This window comes from Emiliania huxleyi (genome assembly GCF_000372725.1).
Source record: "Emiliania huxleyi CCMP1516 chromosome Unknown EMIHUscaffold_13, whole genome shotgun sequence".
Taxonomy (NCBI): Eukaryota; Haptophyta; order Isochrysidales; family Noelaerhabdaceae; genus Emiliania; species Emiliania huxleyi.
The window spans coordinates 723,509-733,857 of record NW_005201287.1 but is presented as its reverse complement, the minus strand read 5'-3'; the positions used below and the strand labels follow the sequence as shown (position 1 = coordinate 733,857).

Sequence of the window (10,349 nt, the reverse complement as noted above, 5' to 3'; positions counted from 1 at the left end):
ACTGGACGCTTCCTCCCGGCTCCGCGGTGAGATCTGAGAACCGTGTGAACGCGGTGAACATGCTGACTCGTGACTGATGGCGCGTTGGGGCGGGAAAATGCGGGGATGATGTTATGTCGCCGGTTTCGTCGATCGTTCTTTTTGACTTTGTGACTTCCGGCAACAACTTGATTCCCGGATCGGCGTCTCACGGCCGGGCCGCGGGACGGGGAGGGAGCTGAGCCCTGGCTGTCAGGCTGTCAGGTGCTGTCAGGTGATCTGTCAGGCTGTCAGGCACTGTCAGGCACTGTCAGGTGCCTCTGTCAGACCAGCTGTCAGGTGCTGTCAGTGCTGTCGGGTGCTGTCGGGTGCTTGTCTGACATCAGAGGGGCTCCGTAGCTGTCGGGTGCTGTCGGAGCTGTCGGGTGTTGCTGTCAGACGCTGTCGGAGCTGTCAGAGCTGTCGGGCTGCTGCTGCTGTCAGAGACGCCGGTGCTGTCAGGTGCTGTCGGTTGGTGCTGTCGGGGTGCTGTCAGGCTCTGACACACTATCCACACTTATGACATTATCAAGAGGAGACCAGCAGGACTCTACTACACATACTCTAGTCTCTACTCTGCCTAGAAGGGGTCCGCCTGGGGAGCGCAGATGGCGGCGCAGGCGCAGGCGGCGGCGGTGGCAGCGCGGCACAGACGGCGGCGGCCACCCCCACCCAGACGCCGTAGGCATATGACTGTAGGGCCCCAGAAGGCTAGCTGGTAGCTTCATTTGTAGTAGCACAGCCGCCGGTGCTAGAGAGGGGTACGCAGAGGTGGGGCGGGAGGGACGGAGGGTTGAGAGAGAGACCCATGACCAGCCCATGACTACATGGACATGGACCACACTCACATGTCTTTGCATGTTTTGTTATACCCTCATGGGGCGCAAGAAAGAGGCTGCACGGCTGTGTACGGTCTGTGCTGCTGTCGGGCTGGTCGGGCTGTCGGGCTGTCAGCGCTGCTGTCAGGCCACTGTGTGCTGTCGGGCTGTCAGGCAGCTGTCAGGCTGTCACGTTAGGGCCTGACAGCGACGGAGCCCCTCTGATGTCAGACTCTGCTGTCAGGCTGTCAGATACGTGCTGTCAGGCTGTCAGAGAAAGTGCTGTCAGCGCTGTCAGGCTGTCGGGCACTGTCAGGCGCTGTCCGGGTTTGCTGTCAGTCTGTCAGACCAGGGCTCAGGGAGGGAGGGGGGTGGATCCGTAAATCCGCAAATCCGTAAATTTGTAACCAAAAGCCACCAGGGAGTCCCCCACCGCACCCAGCTACCAGGTAGGCAGAGACACAGCACTCGCGACATGCTGAGAAGCCGGGGGCTGGCCTCTCCAGTGCTCGCGCAACGCTGTCTGCACGCGCAACAGCTCTCTCCGGGGTCCGCACGGGCGGCCCAAACAGTGGGAGGGTCGACGACCGTACGACTGTAACGCTACGTATATCTCTTAACAATCACTATGTTCGCGCTTGCGCTGCACCTCTGCGAGTGCGTCTATTAACCCCTCACGCGTGCGCATAATCCCCTCCATCTTGTTGTGCAGCCTTGACCTCTCCGCCTCTGCGGCATCAGCGCGCCTCGCCTCTGCCTCCATCGAAATCTGCAGCGCGTCGAGCTGCTCGCGCAGCTCGGCCTGCATCTTGGCCCGCATCTCGCCGATACGCCACTCACACTCAGCTCGAGCTGCATGATTTGCCTGGTCGGCCATCCGCTCGGCCGCTTTGATGTCGCGTTTAGCAGCCTGCTGCGCTCTCCTCAGGTTGTCGCAGTCGGAGCGCCTCAGCTCTTGTGCCGCAGCAAGCTCATCCCGCGCCGACGCGAGCGCGCCTTCTTCATAGCGCTCGCAGAGCGCTGCTCAGAAGCGAGATCCTTGGTCTGTGACCGCAACTTCTCTTATAACTCCTGCCGGAGCAGCATCTCAGCAGTCGCACTACTCGCGGCTGCATGGACGTCCGAGCCCTTTAGCGTGGTTTGCGCGTCTGTGCTGACGAGAGTGCGGGAGATGCTGCCCTTGTGCTGAACAGAGATTGCGCCAGCGGTAGCAGTGCTGCTTGGGCACACAACAACATTGCTCGTGGCCGAGCTGGCATAAGCCGCCGCACCAGCCTCTGCGGCTGCAGCGGTGCTTCGGATCGCGTCGAGCACCGCGCCTGTATCGTGCATGAGCACAGCCTCGAACTTACTGAGGTCGGCTATCCCGAGTTCGTTTAGCATGCGCTCCAGCACAATGCTGAGCTGCGTCGGGGCCATGTGTCGACGTGTCCAAGGGAACGGACGTCGCCGAAAGTCCTTCTTCACCGAAACCTCATGCAGCGGCGGATGACCGAGCACAACAACGAGGAGCAGGGTTCGGACTTTTTGCGGGGTATGGTATGGTAGCGTCGCGCAACCCACCTCGAGACCATACCCCCCCGCCTGCTGACAGACCCAGCCTCCCGGAGACCGGGGATGGGCGGTCAGGACCATACCCCCCCACCCTTTGGGCCGCGACCCTACCATACCATACCCCGCAAAAAGTTGGAACCCAGGCGGGGCCGTCTCAGAAAAAAACCCCGGGGTTGATATCAATTGGCCGCGTTGGGAACCAATCCGCTCCCAACGCGCTGCTGCACTGGCTTTCTTTCTTTATTTCTGCCTGGCTGGGTTAACGATTACGTACGGGCGCCGGGCGGCCCGCCCAAGCCCCCGAGAGAGAAGTGTGACGGACAAAAAAAATCATGTTCAGGGAAGCCGCCGACACGATTGAGTCACGCGAGGATCAAAGTCGATCAGACGGCGTCGCTCTACGTCGCTCCTTCCGATCGCGATATGGTGCGCGGCTCACACTCCCCAGCGTGCGCTCGCTCCTCTCCACACCCAAAGCACTCGCTCTCTGTCGCGGCAGCTGCGTGGCGGCAGCAGCGGTGTCAGCGGCGACTGCAGCGGCGATGGGCAGTTTGGCATACGAAGCAACCACCCCGCGCCCTTGGCCACGCAACCGCGGGCAGAGCACCGCTCCACCGCCGCAGGTGTCATCCGCCAAGATGCTGATGCTCTCTCTGGTCGTGCCATGCGAGGCGATGACCACCCCACGCCGACTGACTGCACTAGCCGCCGCGTCGCCTCCGCCGCCACCGGCGCCGCCGCTTTGCAATTGCAGCTGCTACGAGGGCGAAGGTGCATACTACGGAGGCTATGTGCCTGACGAAAGGGAGTCTCCGCCCACACAATGCTGGATCAAAGACATTGGATACGACAAGCCATGCTGCACGCCCTCAATCTCGGCGGGCGAGTACCACACCTGCATCATCCGGGAGGACAACTCGCTCGCAGAGTGCTGGGGTTGGAACGAGTACGGCCAGACCACCGTCTCGCCAAACGTGCAGTACACGCAGATCTCGGCGAGCATATACCACACTTGCGGCATCCGGGCGGACAACTCGCGCGCAGAGTGCTGGGGTGACAACACTTTCGGCCAGAGCACCCCATCGCCAGACGTGCCGTACACGCAGATCTCAGCGGGCGGCGCGGTGTGGGGCACGCACACCTGCGGCATCCGGGCGGACAACTCGCTCGCAGAGTGCTGGGGCCTCAACGACGACGGTCAGGCCACCCCATCGCCAAACGTGGAGTACACGCAGATCGCGGCGGGCGGCTTGCACACTTGCGCCATCCGGGCGGACAACTCGTTCGTAGAGTGCTGGGGCTACAGCTACAACGGCCAGGGCACCGTCTTGCCAAACGTGCCGTACACGCAGATCTCGGCGGGCAAGTACCTGACTTGCGCCATCCGGGCGGACAACTCGCTCGCAGAGTGCAGCGGCCAGACCGTCGCCACGCCAAACGTGGAGTACACGCAGATCTCGGTGGGCATTTACCACACCTGCGCCATCCGGGCGGACAACTCGCTCGCAGAGTGCTGGGGCTGGGGTGACAATCGCCCGCGCGACATCATGCCAAACGTGCCGTACTCGCATATCTCGGCGGGCGGGCGCCACACCTGCGCCATCCGGGCGGACAACTCGCTCGTAGAGTGCTGGGGTGACAACTGGTACGGCCAGACCACCGTCTTATCCCCGCCGCCGCCCCCCTGCGAGGACCAACTACGGTGGGTGGTGACATGGCATGTGCGCAGTCAGGGGGCTTTCGGCGACGTTTTCACAAGCGAGGCAAGCGCACGCAGCGCCTTCAACTCCAAGGACGGCGGCCCATGGGCGACGCGCCTTTACAGCCCCGCGTTCAATGTCCTGGAGCAGCACGGCTCGATGAGCGACGCAAATTGGCAGATGCTGGAGACCTGGGCGCGCAATGCACTGCAGGGGATGTGCTCGCCCCCGTCGCCACCTTCCTCTCCCCCCTTTCCGCCACTGCTGCCGTCGCCGCCGGGTACTGGGAAGGAGGACGTGCTGACCACGTTGGTTGTGATTCTCGCCGCCGCGTTGCTTGTGCTCATTGTCCTCGGACTGGCCTTCCTCCTCGTCTATTTCAAGGTGGTCTGCAAGAAGACACCCGAGGCTCCGGTCAAGCCGCATTCAGCAGCCACGTCGATGCGGGTTGCCTAGGCATCGCGTCCCAGCGTCCCACAGACTCTCTGGGAGTCCCAAGAACGTCCAGAAGAGATCCGGAAGATCCAGAAGAGGTCCAGAAGAGATGTGTTCAGAAGATGTCCAGAAGAGGTCCAGAAGACAATAGGCTGAGATGTCCAGAAGATCCAGGAGTCCAGAAGTGAGATGTTCAGAAGATGTCCAGAAGATGTCCAGAAGACAGCCTAGGTATCCCGTGTGCCGCACCCGCTCCGACATGCGGGCCAGCTCCAGTTTCCCGACTCTCGCGAACTGCGATACATTGCGCGTTTCCGGTCCACGTGAATGCCCATCTCGTTTCCTATTCGACGTCTTGCTCATATATGCGTTTCCGGGTTCCGATTCGATTCCGAGTCGTTTCACGGACATTCCAGTTCCCCGTGTGCGCTGTGGCCTCTGTGCCTGACGAACTCGTCTTTGCGCCGTCTCCTTTCGACATACATAGATTCCTATCTGGGAGGGGCCAGCCAGTGGGAACAGACCCCCTATCCGGGTAGGAGCCGGAACCCAGGCCTTTCTCAGAAAAAAATCGGCCCGGGCCAGGTAAGGGTAAGTTAAGTTTCTCCGGGCCAGCCTCGTCTCACCCCTCATTCCCCGCCTGGTTGTAGTGGCACAGCGGCGCACCCCACGGCTCGGGCTCCGCCGGGGTCATCAAGATCCGCTGCAGCTCGTACACCCGCTCTGGCGAGAAGCGGCAGCGCCACTCCTCGCCAGCCCTCAAGCGGAAGAGCTCCTCGCCATTCTCGCAGATCTGGAGGTTGAAGAGCACGTCTCCAGGAAAAAGATGTCGTCGTTCGCATAGCCCGCGTTCGGGTATGTCCCGCTGTTGGCGCCGTTCGGAGTCCAGCCGGAGCAGCGGTTGAAGGGGTGGCCGTAAGCGCCGCCCGTGTTTAGGGACCCGGGCGCGACGGCAAATTTGATGCGGTTCTCGTCCTGGTCTGGCAGGCTGCCCTGCGCAGCGCACGCCTGCCACTCAAAGTTGCGGCACAAGTTGTAGTCAGAGGGCCAGACGGCGAGCAGCTGCAGGTTGGCGCGGACGCAGCGCTGCCTGATGGTGCTGCCCCACCCCCCGTGGCGCCCGCAGAAGCCGTCAATTGAGCCGCCGCCCGAGTCGAAGCCCAGGATTGCCGGCGCCGGCCGCGTAAAGTCAGGCGTGCCGTCGCGCCGCGAAACCTCGTCGCCCTCGTTGCCATAGAAGCGCATCCAGCGAGTGCGAGAGCAGTGGCGGCCGCTCACGATGTCGTCAAAGTAGGTCCGCGCATCCTGCGGCGCGCGCCCGAACCGCTGCACCAGGACGTGTAACGCCTCCCGCTAGCTAGGTCCTCGCCGTGGGCGGGCGCGCGGCCAGCGTCGCATCGGGCGGCGCGGACGCGGAGGAGAGGACCGGGCACGGACATGTCAACCTCGCCGATGTGGACGGCATCACGCTGACCACGGCCGAAGGTGCGGAGGCTCAGCTCGACGCGGAGACACTCTGCAACGAATCGGACCGACCCTTCGGGAGCACGGAGGGGTCATCGACATCGACCCCCCCGCCCTCCCCCCAGAGCCAGCAAGGGGCGCCGTGGGCCGCGAGGGCGGAGCACATCTGCCACGCGAGGGGATGCACCCGATGTGGCCTCGGCAGGACCACCCCCCTACCGACGGGGTTTGCGCCCGACCGACTCGCTGACGCGGACTGCCCCCGGTGCTCCTTCCCGTTCCGAGAGGTATGGGATGGTGCGGAAGCCCGCTCTCTCGGAGCGGGTCGGGTCTGCTGCGGATTGCCTCAAACCAACGTCGATACCTCGGATGTCTCGCGAGGCGAAGGGGGTGCTCCACCAACAGGTGAGGGCCCAGGACCCGGTCTCCCCGGTGTACTGGGAAGGGGTCGTGCGGTGGAGGAGCTTGCCCTCGAATATTCGGGGCGACCTGATTGCCCCGTTGGTCCCGCGGCCGAGCGACCGTGTGACGCCTTCTCTAACAGGGGGCCCGGCGAACTACCGGACCGCGACAAGACCTGTGGACGGGGGGGTAAATTGAATTCTTCTTCTCGTCGCCCAAGTGGGCAAAGCAGCCGGATGGCGGCACTCCCGTTCATCACCCGGCTGACGGGCTTGCCGCCTCGCCGCGCCGCGTTTCTCGTCTGCTCCAGCGCGGCGTTGGGCGCGGCGATGGAGTTCTTCATGATCAAGGTCTGGATCAAGGACACCAACTTCTACAGCGTCGTGGTGCGCAAAGAGGCGGAGCGGAGAGCGGCGGAGCCGGACGGCCCTGCGGGCATAGGCGAGCTTGTAAGGAGGCAGTGGGAGGAGCGTCAGTCAAAGGACGCGGGTTAGAAGCCCAAGGTTCGCTGCGCTGCTTGCGGCGCACCCTGTCTCTGAGCGAATAAAACAAGACCTGCGAACCAAAGAGGAATGGTCGACCCCAGTGCTCTCATTTGATTACTGGAGAGACTCCTCGCGGTGTCGTGTGTGGCGGCGGCGATTAGAGACTCTCCGCGGTGCCGGTGTCGTGTGTTGCACGACTTATACGTCCTCGGCCGCGGTCAGGCCCGCCTCAGCCACGGCGGCGCGCGGCCGGCATCTCTAGCCCCCAGCCCAAGCGGCGCTCCTCGGGCGGCGCGTGGGTCGGCTCGTGCGTCGCCTGAATCGCAAAGACCAGCGCGAGGACCGAGGAGGCGATCCCGATCAGGGCGAGCGGGTGTGCGAGCCGGGCGTAGGAGGCCATCAGCCGGAGGTGAAGCACGCAGAAGCGGAGGGCCATCCCGGCGTAGCCACCGTATGTGATGGTGCGCGCGTTGGAGTACGTGAGCAGCGAAGCGGCCGAAGAGCAGACGGCGAACATGGCTGCACGCGCGAGGGCTGGCTGGTAGCGGAGTGCCTGGCAGGGTTCGGTGCGGGTTGTTGCGGGTTGTTTCTTCATGTCGGGTTGGGGTTAACGCGCGAGGGCTGGCAGCGGTAGCGCCTGCCGCGCGCGCAGCGCCTGCGCAAACATCAACGAGAGCACGCCTGGAAGGGAACGTGTGTTGGACGCGTCATGGGACAGGTCTGACACCGCCGGGAGGGGGAGGCGACTCGCCGGTGATGAAGTGGTGCCGCACCGAGACGTACTCGTACTCGAGCTCTCGCACCTGGCGGAGAGGGAGGGCTAGTGTGTGTGAGGCAGGTCGTGTGTGTGTGTGTGTGTGTGTGTGTGTGCGTGTGTGTGTGTGTGTGTGTGTGTGTGTGTGTGTGTGTGTGTGTGTGTGTGTGTGTGTGTGTGTCATGGAAATCTCATCACCCACCAGCATGCTACTTCTGTATCACTCTCACGCGCCAGCAATGCGACGAGCGACGGGGCTTTGGTGTCGAGCGTGCCACTCTGCAGCAGCATCATCGCTCCCGTGGAGATGAAGACACAGGACAGCTCCTCGCTGAAGGAGAAGAGCATCAGCAGCGTGTAGCACCGCCGCAGGATGCGCCATCCTTGCGAGGCCGCCAGGTCGCGTGGGACACTCACAAGCACGAACGCCTCCTTGATTGCGGTCGCAGCCACCAGTGTGGCCGGCACGCGCACGTTGGAGAAGAAGGTCACAGCGGCCGTGGTGTAGTCTGTGCAAACCACCGCTGCATGGCGCCTCGCCATGGCCGGGCGACGTTGGGACGGGAGGGTCATCACGGCACTGTTTGTCCGGTGCCGGAGGCGTGAGTGCACCAGCGATTGCGAAGGCGGAGCCACCACCTGCGAAGGCGGAGCCACCACCACCAGCACGCCTCCGGCCAGCCTCGAGCACGACCACGAGCATGTCGTCGAGCAGCACACAGGAAATTTAGCAAGATTGCGTGCGAAGGCAGCAGTGCCCACCACGAGCGCTGCGGCCACTGCGGCCATCGCTCTCAAAGGCCGCGGCGAAAAGAAAGAAAAACCACCTCAGGGATGGGAGGCCGCGGCGATGGCACTAATGTCAGCTTCCCTTCTCTTTTATTTGTGTGCCAGTCCGCGCCAGTCTGCGCCCTTGTCGTGCCAGTGTGCTGTGAGAGTATTTTATTATTTTTTGGAAGGCTCCTCTCTCGTGCTGCCAACAACATACATCAACAACGACCCCAGGAATTGCGACTCGCCGCTTTCCTCCCGCTGTGATTCTGTCTGTGTGAGCTCTGTGTCTTGTTTTGCCGACAACATACCTAATACACATCAACTACGTTAGATATTTCAGGGCCTCGGTACCTCACCTTCGAGACGAGCCAGGCTTCAATCCAATCCCTATGGACCTAGTGTGGCGTCGAGGCCCGCACTGTCTGGACATGCGGGCCGCGGCTGACGGCGGGCTAGGCATTGAGAGCCCAGGAGTTTTAATAGGGAAAACAACAAACCTTGCTTTGTTTCCTAACATCGAAGGCTAAGCTCAAAAACAACAAAGCGTTTGTTTTCATAACATCGAAGGCTAAGCTCAAAACAACAAAAAGGAAGCGCGAGGGAAAAATTCCGCCGCTGAGGGCGCTCGTGCGGCAATAGCCGGGTGGAGGGGGGAGCGTGCCGGACGGGGCGTCGTCGCGCCGTCCGATGGTCTGCTGCCCCGCGCAGCAACCGTCGGGCGACGACCCGGGGGCCAAAAACCCGGCGACGACGGCGCTCTGGATGGGGCGTGACCTCCTGCCTCCAACCTCCACCACGAGCGCTGCGGCCATCGCTCTCAAAGGCCGCGGCGAAAAGAAAGAAAAAACCCGCGGGAGGGTGGCACTAATGTCAGCTTCCCTTCTTTTTTTGTGTGCCAGTCCGCGCCAGTCTGCGCCCTTGTCGTGCCAGTGTGCTGTGAACACCCGAGAATTATTATTATCGACAAAAAATAATAAAATACAAGTCATGTGTGTGTGTCCGTGTTGCGACAGCTCAAAAGAATTGCGAGCTTCGCCCCCCCCCCCCCCCTGAAGACCGTTGTCCTAACACGCTTCTTCGCACCAGCATGTCGACCGACGCCCTCCCGCCCGCCACCGAGAACGAGGCCCCCGGCACCGCCGTCAAGGCTCCGCCGCCCAAGCCGGACGCCGATCCTCCCAGCGAGAAGGCGCTCGCCGCCGCCGCCGCCGGCGCACAACTTGATTGGACTGAGCCGCCGGCGGCATTGCCTCGCCTCACGGACGAAAACGGGCCAAACCCAGCAAAGGTGGGGATGAAAGTCGCTCTTAAGATCGGTGGCATGTGGCGCGTGGACAAAGTCGTAGGCATCCGCAAAGGCGCCCGTGCCATTGACCTCGAGCACCACCGCGACAATCGAGGCAGGAACGGCTTTGTCGTTCAGTATCCGTGCAAAGCTGGGAGGAAGATCCTCATTATCTCCAAGTCGGAGTCCAAGACGGCGCAGCTCGAGGCGCTGGAGCGCCGCGAGGAGCGGGTCCGCAAGGAGGAGGGCCACGCTGTGCTGCCGCCCGAGACCAAGGCGCGCGTGCAGCGCGAGTCCATCGTCAGGGACATGCTCTCGATCGAGGACGAGACCGAGGTCGAACTGCCAGGTGGCTGGATTGCTGACGCCGTCAACAAGACGTCTGGCTGGTTCACCGAATACAAGAAGCTCGACAAGCACCTCTCCCTCACCGCGCGCGGCCAGATTGAGACCTACCGCGCCAGGCTCAAGCAGATGTTTCGCCGCTCTTTCCGCTCGCGCATCGTCTTCTTCTCCGAGGAGAACGAGGTAGATGCCCGCAAGCTCTTCGAGGAGATCCTCGATGACTACAAGCTGGAGCCGTTTGGTCTCACTCAGGCTGTGCTGGTGCACATGTCCAACATCGAAGTCGCCGCACACAAGGCGGCCCTCAAGGAGCTC

The 10,349-nt window shown here is 62.6% G+C and overlaps 1 protein-coding gene across 1 annotated transcript; it reads right to left on the bottom strand.

The window, feature by feature from the left end:
* Positions 1–1,452: 1,452 nt before the first annotated feature.
* Positions 1,453–2,255, bottom strand: EMIHUDRAFT_98250 (hypothetical protein; the record flags this gene model as incomplete). The annotated part of the gene is made up of 2 exons (XM_005789220.1): positions 1,453–1,856; positions 2,108–2,255. The coding sequence occupies 2 exons, from the start codon at positions 2,253–2,255 to the stop codon at positions 1,453–1,455; spliced, it is 552 nt and encodes a 183-aa protein (XP_005789277.1).
* Between the last annotated feature and the right edge of the window lie 8,094 nt (positions 2,256–10,349).